Consider the following 16,830-nt stretch of genomic DNA (forward strand, 5'->3'; position numbering starts at 1 on the left):
GTCGGCCAGGCAGGAAGACATGTACAAGACATCTCGCTGAACCTGTAGAAGTGTCGTGCACTCTCCAGCTAATGAATGCAGGCTTGTAAAAGGGTTTGGACAGTGCCGGCATCCATAATGGGAGGGTGGCTGATAGCTAAATCCCGAAGCTGTGCTTGTCTATGAGCAGCCCTTAGAAACCAGAAGCAGCGGTACCTGGACCTTCAGGTGAGCATATGTAGATAGATGTTCTCATTTTCTTGTTCATTCATTCATTCGGCAAACATTTTGGGTGGTGCAGATATCCATGCCAGGCTGTGTGGTGGGCACTACAGATACTAAAGACAAAGGAGATTCAGACCCAGAAGCTCCACTTTTTACTAGGGAATCCTGTACAGATACAGAAACTCATAAAACCGTGTGGTAAATGTAGTGTTGAGAGAGATACACAGGGAAGTGTAGGGGGAGAAGGGGGACAGGGTCAGGAAATTCTTCCTGGAAAAGGTGGGAAAGTATGCTGTAGATCAAGGACTTGTTTTTGGAACCAGGGTGAATCACCCTTAAAAGGCTTTTGGTCACAAATAACAGAAGACTGAACACAAACTGGCTGAAAAATGAAGTTAATTTGTTTTCTCATGTAACTAGAAGTGCAAAGGAAGGGTGGCATGATCTAGAGGTTCGCCATGTCTTCAGAACTAAGGTTCTGTTTCTCTGTCATTCTTCCAACTCTGCTGTCTTCCACTGGTCAGCTTCTTTCTTAGGTTGGCTTCCCTCGTGGGAACAAAATGGCTGCAGCAGATCCAGGCCTTACATCTATATACCACCCCGTCCAGATGGTCCAGCACTCCAGGCAAATGTTCTGATCTGTTGAACTCCCGTAAATCACATTCCTGCTCCTGGCCCAATTACTTTGGCCACGGATTTGGAATGCTCTGACCATCTGGGGCTACAGGTAATATCAGATATATAGGATGGAGAAATAAACATGGCCAACGTATATCTGCTATGCACGGGCAGCAGAGTTCTTAGCTGGACTTGCAGAAGCATCATGTGTGATACCATCATTCATCAACACACAGTGGCATTGCCTTCAGCTGGAAGAAGCTCCTGATTCTTCAGTGAGGGTGTTACCATCAACTATGACAGAAAAGAACCCCAGCTTTTGAAAATCAAGAGGCAAAAACCTATTTTTAAAATTTTTTTTTATTGTGCTTTAAGTGAAAGTTTACAAATCAAGTCAGTCTCTCATACAAAAAGCTGTACATACCTTGCTGTATACTCCTAGCTGCTCGCCTTTTAATGAGACAGCACATTCCCCCTCTCCACCCTGTATCCCCCGTGTCCATTCAACCAGCTCCTGTCTCCCTCTTCTCATCTCACCACCAGACAGAAATTGCCCATAATTCCTGTCTACCTGAACCAAGACAGCTCACTGTCTGTCTTATACTCCAGGCCGGTCACTCTCTGTAGAGTTGGCTTTGGGAATGGTTCCAATCTTGAGCTAACAAAGGGTCCAGGGACCATGACCGTCAGGGTCCTTCTAGTCTCAGTCAGACCATTAAGCCTGGTGTTTTTATGAGAATTTGGGATCTGCATCCCACTGTTCTCCTGCTCCATGAGGGATTCTCGGTTGTGTTCCCTGTCAAGGCAGTGATCAGTGGTAGCCGGGCACCATCTAATTCTTCTGGTCTCAGGCTGATAGAGCCTTTGGTTTGTGTGGCCTTTTCTGTCTCTTGGGCTCCTCTTTACCAAATGTCTTCGGTGTTCTTCATTCTCCTTTGTTCCAGGTAGGTTGAGACCAATTTATGCATCTAAGATGGCCACTTGCTAGCATTTAAGATCTCAGACACCTCTCACCAAAGTGAGATGCAGAATGTTTTCTTAATACATTTTGTTATGCCAGTTGACCTAGATGTCCCCTGAAACCATGGTCCCCAGACCCCCGTCCCTGCTACTTTGGCCTTCAAAGCATTTGGTTGTATTCAGGAAACTTCTTTGCTTTTGGTTTAGTCCAGTTGTACTGACTATCCCTGTGTTGTGTGTTGCCTTTCCCTTTACCTAAAAAAATTTGTGTCTGCTATCTAGAAAAACCTTATTCTTAAAGGAAAGGAGAGAAAACATCAGCCCTCATCATGCATTGGCTTCTGGGCTACATTAAAACAGAGCCTCTAAATCTCATTGGCTTAAGAAAAGTTCACTGTGTGTCCAGGTGAGTCTCCAGAGCAATCTTCCTCCATGTGATGACTCAGGTACAGGCAGCGGGACTCTCTGCTATCCAGTAGCTGTACTCTCTGGCACATGTTGTTGTTGACGGCCTTCAGATAGGCCCCTGACTCATGGTGACCCCGTGCACAAGGGAATGAAACCTTGAACGTCCCTGAGCCATCCCCATGATCAGTTGTAAATCCGACCGTTGTGCCCCATAGGGTTCTCATCGACTGATTTTCAAGAGTAGATTGCCAGGCCTTTCTTCCCAGTCTGTCTTGGTCTGGAAGCTCCACTGAAAACCTGTGCAGCATTTTAGCAACTCGCAGCCCTCACTGACAGACAGGTGAGGTGCACCAGGTGCAATGGCGGGGAACTGAACCTTGGTCTCCCACAGGGAAGGTGAGAGAATTCTACCACTGAGCCTCCAGTACACCCCCTCTGGAACATGTTGTTGTTGTTGTGTGCTGTTGAATAACAAGGGAGGAGAGTCAAGCACTGGCAGTTCATGCCTCCACCCGGAAGTGACACCTAGCACTTTTGCTCACATTTCATTGGCCAGAGCAAGTTACATGGCCACGCCTGTCACCAAGGGGCAGATCATTGCAGCCTGTGCCTGGAAGGATTGGAGAACGCTGGTAACGCCTGCCGCAGTGGAATTCCTGGGCTCCTGGAGCCCGAGCAGAGAATGGTGCCAGGTGCTGCGCCTGCCCACTTCACTGTAACCAGTCTTCTCTGATTCTGGCTGCCACACGCAGGAGCTTGTTTCCAGAGAGGGAGGAGACCGGCAACGGAAAGATTAGCCGCTCCCTGGGTTCCACACGGGGATCAGTATTTTCAATAGTACTTTGTGAGTTCAGCCTCAAAGTAAATGGTTAATTCATCTTGTATCAACAGCACTGTGATTCATAATGTAAACTTGGAGAATCCTTGATGTTTCGGGCCCACATTCCTTTTAATTTGGCTCTGCATTCTTTTAAAGCCGCAGTGCGCTCACTTAATAGAATGCAGCATGCAAATGTGCAAGTTTTTGCCTGGAGGCGATTCAGCCTGGCTGTTTCAATGGCTGTCTTCTTTCAAGTGTATATTCTTTCTTAAATTATTTACTGGGTAAACACACTTTGCATTTTCAAAAGGTAAATTAGGACTGCTTGCTGCATCTCCAGTTGAACATAATCCCCCCACCCCCCACCCCCCACCCCCCACTCCCCACCCCCCAGTGAGAAGGAAGTTACTTTGGGTTTCCCCAAAGTTCTTTCTGGGTCTCACTAACTGGGGAACCCCTCTTCCTGGCTCGTTCCTCAGATTCTCTCCAAACTCTGCATTCCTTTCTGCTTTGCCTATAGCAATACCAGCTGGTGGCCCTGGTTGTAACTATCCTCTAGGTTTCCTCACAGATGGGGTTCACCAATGCCAGCCTTTGTTACCCTCCAACCTGGCTCAGTCCTGTCCACTCAAAGGCCCCAGCAGCTCACTTCCTGGTCGTTACCCCAAGCCAAACCAAACCCCTCACTTACAAGTCAGTTCAGACTTACAGCAATCCAATTGTGTTACAGAGTAGAGCTGCCCTGTAGGGTTTTCTTGGCTGTAATCTTTACTGTAGAGAGTCAGCGGAAAAGTGGAAGACCCTCAATGACATGGATTGACACACTGGCTGCAACAATGGGCAACATAGTAATGACTGTGAAGATGGTGAAGGACGGGGCAAAGTTCTGTTGTGTTATACATGAGGGAGTTATGACTTGGAGCCTACTTGATGGCACCTAACAACAACAACAACAACAGTATTTACAGGACTAGATCGCCAGGCCTTTCTTCTGTGGCACTGCTGGCTGAGTTCAAACCACTAATTATGCAAACTGTTCTTACCACCCAGGGAGCTATTCCTGGTCCTTAGAGGGGCTGGATCTGCCCAGCACCTTTGAGGTTCAAAGCTGGTTTGATAAGCTGGCCACAGTCAAGCTCACTTCCAGCCCTTCTCTGTTCCAACTCATTTTTGCCCCTCGATACCCTTCACCCCAAATATATGCCCTCCTTTCATTTTGAAAAGGGGTCCCTGGGTTATGCAACCGGTTAACGCACTCAGCTGATAATGGAAAGGTTGGAGGTTCTAGTCCACCCACGGGCTCCTCGGAAGAAAGAGCTGGTGATCTACTTCCAAAAAGTCAGCCATTGAAAACCCAACGCAGTGTAGTTCTGCTCTGACACACAGAGCCGGCTCGACAGCAGCTGGCTTGGCTTCCGGTTTGGAAGCAAACGTCCTCTCCTGCTGACTTCCACCCCAGCGCGCTTCCTTTCCACAGGGGTCTTTACATTCCTAGGTTCAGGCAGAATACCCAGTAGTGCTCTGAGGAGACACCCCGATAGGAAATCCATCTTGTGGGCTGTATTTGACCTTTTCGATTCAGGCTTTCTTCGCAGGCTCCCTGAGGTTTTCCTACAAATTAAATTTGCACAGATTTCTCTGCCCTCTTTTCTTGAATGGAATGATTATCCATTGGCTGGGCTCTGTTCTTATCATCCCTCTTACAATTATCATTTGAGTGCCTATGTGCCAGCCATGTGCCGAAGCCCTAGAGGTGAATTCCACGTTGTCCACACAGGTGAGTCCACAGAAGCTGGAGAGGGGGCTGTGAGGGGAAGCCAGGCACGCTCTGTGCACACATGGAGGGGGGAATGGAAAGGTCTTTCAGAACCCCTGAGAGGCAGCAGTGAGGTAGAGCCATTGGGGATCAGGTGTGTGCTGAGTGAATTAAACACATGAGCTGTTAGGGAAGAACATGGGGGTAGAGCCCACTCTTCTTTGGCGTGAAATGAGGGAAGCCCAATCAGGAAGGCCCGGAAGAGCTGAGAATTGGATTCCCGTGTATTCGTTTTTCTAGCCATGCTTCAGATTAAACAAGTAACACCCACAGTTAATCCTTTGTAAATTAGCATCATGGATGCCTGGGGGCCCTCAACCCACAAATAAAATGGTTGTCAACCATGCCGTACAAGAGACACGATACCGTTACCATGTTTTACTTAAGGCAGGATTTTAAAGAGTTTCATGCTTTTAATCTGTTTCACTGCTAAGTTTCAATTTTGCTGATTTCCTTTGGAAGTCTGATGAGGGGGACGGTGGTAAATAGAGATTTTCACAGGGACTTGGGCAAGCTGGATATGTAGGGACTGTTGGGAAGAATTCTGCCCCTTACAGAGTAAAGAGGGAAAAAAAATCTGTTTGCGTTTTACATTGAACCACCAAGCAACACCAATGAGTGTTCATAATTAGCTTCATTTTAATAAGTCATGACGGCCTATTTTTATTTATTTTGGGGACAGAGAATCTTCCTACCTTTGGAGTAAAATCTTCCTACCTTTGGAGTAAATAAGGGCCTGTTAAATCGGAATTAGCTGTCATCGCAGAAAAATTAATGTTGGGGCACAGCCTTTCTAGTGGGGAAGGGAAGAAATAAGCGAGACAGATCTTAGCCGAGCCTCCGGTGATGAATGAGGACGAAGCGGACCATTCATCTCCTGCGAGCAGAGTGGACACAGGCACCGATGCAACTTTGCGGAAGACGTGTCAGCAAATGTGATCATTTTGTAACCTGTCAGGAGGAGAGGGAGCTAGTCCTTTTAGGGTGCCACAAGGGAGTGGGTCTGTCTGATGTGACAGCTCCCATCCATCCGTTTAGGTTTGAGGAGAAGGGGGTGAGGGGTCAGACTGGGAGCTGAAGATGTGGGGAACTTGGACTAAAACTACAATCTGATGCCATCATCCTTCCAAGAAATAAACTCATACGGAAGCTAGAAAAGGCAGTGAAGACCCTGCAAAGATTTATTTGTGAAGATACAAAGTAGCTAGCAATTCCACTCCTAGATATACCCAAAGACTTGAAAGCAGGGACTCAAACAGATACTCGTGATGTTCATTGCAGCAGTATTCAATAGCCAAAAGGTGGAAGCAACCCGTGTGTGTATCACGAGATGAATGGGTAGACAAAATATGGCGTATACATGCAATGCAATATTACCCAGCCATAAAGAAAAATCAGGCTCTCATACGTACATGGATGAACCTTGAAAACATGATGCAGAGTGAAATATGTCAGACACAAAAGGGCAAGTATTGTTTGACCCCACTTATATAAAATATCTGGAATAGGCAAATGCACAGAGACCAAAGTATATTAGCAGCTACCGGGACAGGCAGGGGCTGAGGGGGGAAGAGGGAGTTATTGCTTAAGGGGTACTGAGCTGCTATTAACCAAAAAACCAAACCTGTTGCCGCTGAGTCGTTTCCGACTCATATCAACCCTGAAAGACAGAGTAGAACTGCCCCGTAGTGTTTCCAAGAAGCAGCTGATGGATTCAAACCACTGACCTTTTGGTTACCAGTGGAGCTCTTAACCACTGTGGCACCAGAGCTTTGAGTTTCTGTTAAGGGTGATGAAAAATTTGGAAACAGATAGTGGTGACGGTTGCACAGCATGGTGAATATAATTGTCACTGAATTGTACACATAAAAATAGTTGAAATGGAAAATGTTTTGTTATATAAATTCTATATAAAGCTGGCAGTCAAAATTTAAAAAATATAAACTAGGAAGGTGAAGTCTTTGTTAAACCAGGGGCCTGGCTTAAACCTACCTTGCTCTTCCCTCTGGAAGACCCCTGTCCAGTGTTGTGTGTCTCCAATAAGGCAGCAGGCCTTTTTCTGCCTGATAGTTAGAGGATGGTTGGATTGGGTTTGGAGGATGGTTGGACTGGGTTTTAACTGGATGGAGAGCCGGCTAGGCTGCCAGCCACTCTCTATTTCCATGTGGTTCTGTGAGAGCGAGCGTGGGTGAGGCTGTTTGACCTGGGTTCCCTTTGAAAGTCTCAACAAAGCACTCTGATGTTGAGCCTCTTTTCTCAGAATGAGGTAACAGATTATGAAACAGCTTCAGGAGATGTGCTCTGCAGGCAACCAGGATGCCTGTCTCCCTTCTGGTTCTCCGTCTGAGTTCTCAGGACCCCATCAGCTTTCAGCAGAGACAGAACCCGGGGGGTTAGGAACCCTAGAGGGGAGGGAGGGCCCACCCACAAATGCTGAAGCAGCACCTGGGGTACTTTTTATTATTTCTCATTTCCATCTTTTTACCATGGAGCAAATGTAACGTTTCCTCATGGCATAACCAAGCGTGAGCCAAGAGTGACAGAAAGTTTTGCAGCCTGAACTGCAGGTTTGACACTTGCTTCTTAATCCTGTCCTTTTCTTCCTCAGTCTCTTTTACTTTTCCCTGGGTCTTACTGACATGTGTTTCCTTGGAGTCACTCACTTCATCAGGAAACACTGCAAAAAATGAGCCTCGTCTCACATTTTAAATTAGAAGCTCGCATGGGGCCCTTGATCACTTAAGAGACTACATGGTACTCAGGGCCTGGAAAGCCATTTGATTCCCTCAGCTTTGCGGTAACCATTTCTCCAAGTGCAGCGTGACCATCACCATGGAGTTGTTCATTTCCTTACCTTGTGTATCTTTGGAGAACCAAAAAGCTGCCTATCTCCACCCCCTACCCCCTAACACACACATGCATGCACACACACCAGGCTCCCCACCCCCACCTGTGTCACTATTGTTTGATTAGCGAACTTGGTCTTGCATGGTCTTTGGCAGATATCCTTCAGTTTATCTGTGTGATGTTTTTTCTCTCCCTTTGCTCTCTCCTAGAATCATCCAGAACCGCATTCTTCTTGTCATCCTGGCAATCATCGTGGTCATCACCATCCTGATGGCGATTATTTTTTCTGTCAAAAGACACTGATGTATCAGCTGTCCCTTGACAAACAGCAACAACGGCTTGTTTTGAGTAATTAAGACAAAATGGTCACATGAATCATTCTTTTGCGCTGACAGGCCCTGTGACCCCTCCCTTCCTCACTGCTGTGTGTGCAGCCGAAGCACAAAGAGTGTAAAAATGTTTTCTATGCCTGTTTGCATGTGGGTTGGTTTCCTCTTCTAGGGATGTCTTCACTCAGATTTGCTCTTTATAGGGGAAGGTGGATGTTTATGTGCCTTTTGGTCATTTCATCAACTGATCAAAAGAACCCTTGTGCCATTCTTCCTTGCCCTGTGGACATCTCAGGGGCTATGGTTTAGGAGACGGCGCCATGGAGCTTCTGATGGGTGTGCTCCATGGCTGGCTGTTTGCCTCACACCACTTGTCACCAACTTGCCCTTCTGTGATATCCAAGGATACCCGTGCAGAGAAAATGAGGGTCTGGAACCAGTGAACTGCCCCAGCAGATGGGCCATCTTCCTACCCAGGCATAATGAATAGAGCCAGCCTGCCCAAGTGGTTTCATTGTAAAGGTGGGTATTTAATGTCAGTTGTACAGGAAATTGATTAAGCACTTTCCCTATTTTTCTATTGCCTTGTATTTTTATTTTTTACCCAAGAATATTTTTGCTGAGTCCACCTGATGTCCAGTTTTCACAACTTTGGCTACCGGCTACAAGAAATATTCCCTTGCCTTCCAAAATTTCCTTACTCCCCAGAATTTGTTGGCAGAGTGAGCCCTGGCGTGGTATTTAATTGTGACCTCACCTCCCCTGACCTGTGTAAGCATCTCTGTATCCTTCAGGTTTTAATATTCGCACTGCCAAAAGCAGCCCTCTTACATGCAAAAGGTCTGACAAGGTTCTCTCCACATCCATCCAGGATGTAAAGAGAACATGAATATTTCAGTAAGAGCAAGAACATGACTCTGCAGTCTGAAATTTCGAATGTGATTATAAATATAGTAGAGTTCTATAGGATGGATGACCCACTAGAAATAAACTTTATGGAACATGTTCACTAACCTCCTTTAAAAGATTAAGGGATTGCTGAGTGTTCAAAAAAAAAAAAAGGGTAGCTTGGGTTTTTGTTTTTTAAACTAACAAATGTTAGCAAAGCCTTCCTGAATTCAGTCTGTATTCAAACCTCTAATATGCACTGTGATTTTCTTTTCATTTCTTTTTGTCTTTGGGTAACGGGAATTGTGTTCAAAATGAGTTCACTTGTAATCAAGCTTAAAGTTGTCCAAGCTGAGGCCATTTTTCCCCTACTTGTAAAGCAAAAAGTGTTTTTCTTAAGACTTCTTAGGCAGTTCCAGGGTCCGTGATATCTTTTGAATATAATTGGAAGCTTCGGATGCTTGGAAAGCAAACCTATCCTCTTCATAAAAATGCTAACCACCTGTATCCATGGGTCACAGTTGCCTGGATGCAGCACTTGATTTTTTTCCCAACTCAGAAGAGAACCATTATGGTTTAGCAAGGAAATGCAGAATGGCAAAAGCCACCAGAGAAATCGAACTTATCGAAACAGGCCAGGGCCCGCATGTGTTCCGATAAATCATTTAGTATTGTGTAGATAAAGCTGCAGTCTGACTTCCGAGGACGGTGTGGGATTCTAGCAGAGGGAAGGAGGACAGCCGAGGAGTGGGAGGCTGGGTTAGTTTCCCTATCAGCTGAAGGGATCCGTCTCTGCAAGAATCTTTTATTCTGATACCGGAATTCTGTACCGCTAAAAACATTGAAGGAAACTTTCAAAAGCAAACAAACAAAAAAACACCTCCTCATTCTGAAACACTGATCGTTGTGAAGAATTATACCAGCCCCTCTGGTGGCATCCTTCGAAACTGTCGATCTTAGCTAACGTGTATAACTCATTATGGAGCTACTTTTGCCACCTCCAAGCCTTCTCCTACTCAGCATACGCTTCCTAAGGCCACCCAGCAAGCAAGGTTGATCCTCTAATCTAAACTTGCTGGCTCCTAAACATTTAACTGAAACTTTGGCTCATGTTGAAGTAGATGAAATGAGAGAGAGGAGTGCAATGCTCACCTCTCAGTGGTTTTTGTTTTGTTTTGTTTTCTTCTCAGTTCCGTCTCTTTATCAGCTCTTGCCTGTGATTTTGCCCAATTTAACTTCTGCCCGAGGGCACCTTGGAAGTGGAAAGAAGATGAACAGGTAGCCCTTGGCCTAACAGCTCCATCAAACCCACCTCCAGAGTGACCACCTCATCAACCAGGGTAATAAGTGCTTTGTGAGGAAGTGAGTCAGAAGGTCCCGTGAACATCTGGAGAAGAGATGCAAAGGAGCCCCAAGGAAGGCAAAATACTCTTTCTCCTTCCCTGCCCCACTGGGGAAGGAAGAAAGTCCACAAATTCGAAGCAGGTCTTAGATCTGTGAAAAGTTCTAGGTACTTATTAGGTAGACTTCAACTGATGAATATTTCTGAAGTTGGGAGCCTTTGTTGAAAATGATATTTTAGGGGGGATGGAAAGGATGAAGATGAAGACAATGAGGAAGAGGAGACAGAAGCTCTTGCCATGTAAAATTCATGCTGCCACCTAAACAGTTTTCCTGACAGAATAAATACAGCGGATGCTACCCTGCTCCCAAATCAAAAGCAATTTAATTAAAGTCTCTTAAGTCATAAAGAGTTTTAAATGCTCCATGTTGAAGGCGAAGAAGGCCTACAAATGCAGCGGGATTGACGTCAGCCCAGGCCTGGGCTGGGAGGCCATTTGCTATTCTGTTTAAGGCAGGCTGGATTGAAGAAATCTTATTTTGGAACCAGCTTGGTGGGGGGTTTGCTTTGCTACTGCTTCTGAGCCCTGAGCTTCAAAGGCTGAAATTAATGGTGAACAAAATTGTGCGGCTCTGGCCGTCCCATGCGGGGCAAGCCCATTGAGGGTTATCATTAAGTAAAGAAATAAAGAGGGGGAAAAAAGCCTGCCTGTTCCAAAAACCTCATCAGATAATGACCTCAGTGATTGGGTTTTCATTACCAAACAGCATCCAGAGATTATCTGCCCCGTAGAAGGAGGGAGGGGGGGAAAAAAGGAAAAGAAAACCAACTGTCTTTCTCTCCCTCTCTCTTTCTCTTTTTTTTTTGCACATCTTTTCTTTAAAACTGTCAGATCATTTCAGTATTTCAAATCCGAGGAAAACAGCCTGCCTGCTGCTGTATTTGAAGTTGTAATGGTGTCAAAAAGTCACGACTGACTGACAGCCGTCAGTCCCAGAGGAGCTCATTAAATCATAAAAACTTGACAAGGAAATAATTGCGTATAGCCAGCAACTTGGCGCCTGTTTAGACGTTTTTATTTTCTTTCATTATTAGTCCCCACCATTACGTTCATTAACAAATTGCATTAAACAACTGTTAAGGGCTAATGATTTGTTTATCGCTTTTTTATTATTATTATTATTATTTAAACATTAGCTGTGTCATGTGCTACCCCACCAGCTTCTCACCATCATCTGACTGAATATTTTTCCACTCTGAGCTCTGGGTACTGTTGGAATATGAAATAGATTATTCATTACTCTCCTCTTTGCCACTGATTTGGTTTCATGTAGCGTCTTCCACAGAGAAAGATGAAAACTTGTCAAAAATAGGTTATATCTTATTCGAAGGGGCAACAATAGCAGCAGGTACAGGCCCACTTTAATATTTAATTAAGGTTGATGTTAACCCCTTTAAATGACTTTAGCTGTAAGTTATATTCAGATGCAGAAGAGGAAAATAATTGTTCTTAATTTGCAACCTGTTCAGCAGGCATTCTTCATGGAGTGAGCTGGAAATTTAGAGCAGAATTTTTAAATAATGAAATTTCCCAGCATAAATATTTATAGCTGTTTATCAACGTAGTTGAGAATTAACTGTTTTTGCCCACATCCAAGCAATGATTTCCTCATCACTTTGGTTTGAGCTGATAGCCTAGTGGGGCAATGGGTGCTTGGAAGTAGAGGCAGCTTTCCTGGGAGGACGAGGCCAGAGCCAAGGACTGTTGGTTGGTTGTGGTGGGGCTGGTTTCAAAGGAATCGCTGTGAGTCCCCGTTCCTGGCTCACTTGCCTCCCCCTTTGCCTGAGTGTGTGGTTGGAGGACTGTGGTCTGGAGAGAGAGTAAGTAGGGACAACTTAAAGGAAGACTCTTGTGGGTCCAGTTGGCCCGTGCATGAGGGTGGGTGAGGAGAGCGTCTGGGAGACTCTACAGTCAACTGAAGCTGATTGCACATAGTAACAGGCAACAGGAACGGCGCTTTGCTGGGCTTGACCTTCCTTCTGCCTGCTTTCGTTTCTGTGATTTGCCATTGGTGAATTGATCAGCTTTTCTACGGTAGTGGGTATGCATTTGAGGGGCCTCAAAGGAAACAGCTCCATCCTATCATCCTAGACCAGAAGTCGATGACGTTCTCCATGCCATAGCCACTGGCTGCACCTGGTTGCCCAGTTTGATTCTATGAGTTTACAGAACCATGGAAGTCACCCTCAGAGGCCTGGTTCATTGGCACTTCAGGGCTCGGGCATCCTGTTCACTGTCAGGGAACCAGAGATACCTTTCTCCCAGCCTCTTTCTACTCCCACCCTTGCATCCCCAGAGGAACCAGACTTCTTAGGCAGTGACACTAGGGGTGTGAATGGAACAGATGGTACACGACCCATGCTCAATGCAACATCTTTCAGCACCACCCACCCAAGGACAGTGGCATGGGAGAGGCCAGCCTGTAGGTATGAGCCAGGTGAGACCTGGTCTCAAGCCTCACTCTGTGCCCTCATCAACCACTGTCAGTGATGATGCACCAGGATCTGGAGGGTCTCAAGTCTTCATTTTAGCCCATTCCAGACTAGTCACATGACAACCTACCACCCTTGGGATGCTTCCACAACTCAGCAGAAGATATGCTCCAAGTCCCCAGTCCAGTTCCCAGGGACCCAGGTTGAGGGTGCTGCCTCATGTTATGCTGAACTAAACCTAAACTAGACCCCAGGAAACTTCTCTGGTTTACATGGTGTCATGGATTGAATAGTGTCCAACAAAAATATCTGTCAACTTGGCTAGGCCACGATTCCCAGTATTGTGTGATTGTCCACCATTTTGTCATATGATATGATTTTCCTGTGTTGTAAGTCCTATCCCTATGATGTTAATGAGATGGGATTAGTGACAGTCATGTTAATGAGGCAGGACTCAATCTACAAGATTAAGTTGTGTCTTAAGCCAATGCCTTTTGAGATAAAAAAGGGAGAAGTGAGCAGAGAGACATGGGGACTTCATACCATCAAGAAAGCAGCACCAGGAACAGAGCACATCCTTTGGACCCAGAGTTCCTGCACGAAGATCCTAGACCAAGGGAAGATTAATGACAAGGACCTTCCTCCAGAGCCAACAGAGAAAGCCATGCCCTAGAGCTAGCACCCTGAATTCGGACTGTTGGAGAATAAATTTCTCTTTGTTGAAGCCATCCTCTTGTAGTATTTCTGTTGTAGCAGCACTAGATGACTAAGACACATAGCTTACTCTGCTCCAATCAGTGGTATCTGCAAGGTGACTCTTAGATAATATGCCAGCCTTTTCTAAATGGGGCATGTGACTTAGGGAAGGACAGTCCAGAAAAGTTCTCGGAGCCACAGGCACTGCATCCAAAAAGGTCGTTGTTGAAGGGCACCCAAGAGCAGCCAAGCTCAGGCAGAGGAAGAATGTGTGTGATTGGAGCCAAAGCTGGATACAGGGTCTTGAAATTGGTGATTGAGCCAGGGTCAGTGTGCAATCCTAATGGGGAGGTGCGAAGACACAGGGAGCACTGAGAAAGGCTGCCTACCGCCCTTGGGATTCCAGCTCAGTAACAAGGTGAACACTCCAGAGCCAGTTTATCAGAGCCCAGTAGGGAAAAACCAAGATGGTACAGGAAAACCAAGATGTCGGGGATAAACCAATGTGGAAGTCAAAACCAAAATGGCAAAGGAAAACCAAGATGGCAGGGCAAAACCAAGATGGCAGGACAAGTGGGTTGGTAATGTGTAAAGAGGTGAGAAACAGATGGTGTACAGGTGAAGGATGGAGAGAGTCCCCAGCACTAAGGGGCAGGAAGTGGTTAGGAGGGCCCATTCCAGGGAGTAGCCAAGAGGGAGGAACACAGGCAAGTAGGCCCCACTTTGTACTCCTCTGGGCCCATTAGAGAGGGTAGCCAAAGAGGGGGAAAGACAGAGTGCACCTCTCCTGGGACCCTGCCCGAATCACACAAACCCCTGTTGCCTTGTCTCATAAAACTCCCAGCATGCTGTAGGGAAAGCAATTCCTCATCCTGAATCGCCTCGTTACTCGCGCTGCATAAATAACGAAGGCACCACAGAGAGAGGGAATAACACCAAGAAGCAGAGCTCTGAACTGTAATTCCGTGAACTTGTGCACCCCTTCTTTGCTTCATCCAAACAAGGCCCTTTGGCGTGAATAATAGCTCAGCAGCTCCGAAGCCCATATTGATCGGCTGCACGCGCAGCTCTGCTGAGAGCTGCCTGGACTTTTCCTGGGGGCAGGCCGGGTACCATTCATGCAGCCGGCCTCTGCCTGCCCACCTCCCCCGGCCTCCCTCAGGTGTGTTCAGGAGGGGACAGGACCAGAGGGAACCAAGGCCCTTCTCCAGCTCAGCCCAACTTTTTTATTTTTAACTTATTTTGCCAGGGAAAGTACCCAAGCTGGAGAGAAATCTTTTTGCGTGTGGAAGCCCCATAGAGTTGAGAGTGAACTCCTCAGTTCCAGCTTCTCTGTAGAAGGCACTGCCAGGGGCTCAGGCCACAGAGGTGCCCTCAGCCAACACCAGGGCTTTGAATCAGGTCAGCCGGTTCAGTTATGGTCAACAAAGTGAAACCAGAAGAGACTCAAATTTTTTAAATTTGGGTGATCTGGAACCATACCCAGAACAGGAAAAATTATAGGTCAAAGCCCTGGAATGGAAGACTCGGAAGAGCCATAGTAAGCCCTTTCAGAAGCCTGATGCATGACACTGCATTATTGCCAGGACTGAGGAAAGCAACACACATTTAAAGCGGCACAGTCAGCCACCGTATTTGAGCGGGACACCGCTGTTTCTGACTCTGCACAAAATCCAACTGCGAGAGATTTGGTTGCTATGCAATGCTTATGCTGTCCTTGTTTTCTAAGAGAGATTAAGCTTCTAAATATAAAATATAGTGCTTCTAGCAGGGCTTTATCCCATAATTTTTCCTGTTCCAGTTATGGTTCTGATTCACCCAAATTTTCCTGGTGTCACTTCTTTGGCCATGATTGAACCAAGAATAATCAGTTTGAAGCCCTGGCCAACACTTACTGAGGCCCTACTGTGTGTCAGCTTTGCACTCAGCACTTTGGCTACTGTACTTCATTTTCCTGTTAATTTTCCAATTTTTTTTTTTTTTTTTACCCCATCAGAGGAAACCCTGGCAGCATAGCAGTTAAGAGCCATGGCTGCTAATCAAAAGGCCGGCAGTTTGCATCCACCTGGAACTCTTTAGAAACCCTATGGGGCAGTTCTCTGTCCTATAGGGTCACTATGAGTCGGAATCGACTCGACAGCAACGGGTTTGGTTTTTGTTTTTTTTTTACCCCATCAGAAGGGAGAGGAGCCCAGAACGTGGTTAGAATCCATCACCTCCTTGGGGGAAGGACGTTGTTAAATTCAATGGAGAACTGTCAGCCATAAGCTGGCAAACCAGCTGGGACCAAAGCCCTGCCAGTCCCTCTCCATGAAACTCCAGCTGGACTGTCCCCTTCCCCCAGTTTGCAAGTCTTCCAGACACAGGAAGTGGCCAAGGCCCTGGCCCTTTGAGAGATATACGATTGTGAGGTCAGCCACGCCTCGGCACAGTGACGCCCCATAGGATGGTAGATGCCTGAAAGCCCATCTTTAAAGATTGACTTCTCTGGTCTCCAATCTTGAGCCCTAGGAAAATGCAGCTGTCTAGGCAGTTTCAGTTCCATCCATCACTGATACTTCTGCACAATTTTGAATTTAGGGGCAGATTTTGGATTTAGGGGCAGTGAGGCAGGTAAAGAGAAGAGAGACCTGCCACCAGTGGGAGTGAGAGGTTTGTAGTCTTTGGGAGAAGGAGAGGAGGCCTTGGTTCCCTGGAGACCAGCTCCCTGCAGGGATATCAGCTGAACCATTGGGTAACAGATGGGTTACTTGGGACACAGCATGGCCCTCGAAGCCCACAGCCTGACCATGTTATTGTAAGGACTGTGCTCTGGCCCAGGGCTGTACTCAAGCAAACATGAGTGGTCTAAGAATGGGCTTGGCCAAGGAAAGGCCACTGGTGAGGGTCCCCTGGCAGTTCCCATGGTAGTGCCCTTGGCTGGGAAGGATGGAGAGAAAGCAGGAAGACAGAGGTAGTTAGAACCCTGGGCTCCAGTAAATTGTTTCTCTTGGTGAATTCCTCTAGCCTTGCCTCATCACAGCCCTGCCAAGCGACAGGAGTCCAAGATGGCTGCTTTGTACTATTTGGCATTTGGTGAAGAGCCCAAAATGGATTCTTTACACCCTGAGCAGATCTTCCCCATGCTGCCCCACCCAGGCGTCTTGGTTTTGACCCTCAATGCCTCTCTCTGCTAAATTCCTGTCTAACTTATTCATCCAAGCTGTTCCTCTCGAGCTCGAGGCTGCATTTCTAGGGAAAGAGAGAGATGACAGAGTGAGGAGAACTGGATGGCTTCAGTGAGGTCATTATTGTCCTGACTAGACTTCTAAATAATCAAACCTTTCCCTGTTTCAAGCATGAGAGGTGTCATCGGATTTATTCATCTCTTAGATAAATATTTCTTGGCATCTGCTATGTGCCAGGGCCT

The 16,830-nt window shown here is 46.4% G+C and overlaps 1 protein-coding gene across 6 annotated transcripts in view; it reads left to right on the forward strand.

Moving 5' to 3' along the window:
• VTI1A (vesicle transport through interaction with t-SNAREs 1A) overlaps positions 1–15,188 on the forward strand; it is a 378,820-nt gene extending 363,632 nt beyond the window's left edge. For 2 of the 6 annotated variants that reach the window (XM_049855517.1, XM_049855523.1), the window contains one exon: positions 7,883–7,971. Coding sequence is in view for 2 of the 6 variants with exons in the window: in XM_049855514.1 (XP_049711471.1) it covers positions 7,883–7,976 (94 nt within the window). In the remaining 4 variants the exon portion in view is untranslated. Of the gene's footprint in view, positions 1–7,882 lie in introns of all 6 variants that reach the window. The other 4 variants (XM_049855514.1, XM_049855515.1, XR_007513468.1 and 1 more) reach the window with 3 other exon arrangements.
• Positions 15,189–16,830: the final 1,642 nt, after the last annotated feature.

Source organism: Elephas maximus, chromosome 16 (genome assembly GCF_024166365.1).
Source record: "Elephas maximus indicus isolate mEleMax1 chromosome 16, mEleMax1 primary haplotype, whole genome shotgun sequence".
NCBI lineage: Eukaryota > Metazoa > Chordata > Mammalia > Proboscidea > Elephantidae > Elephas > Elephas maximus.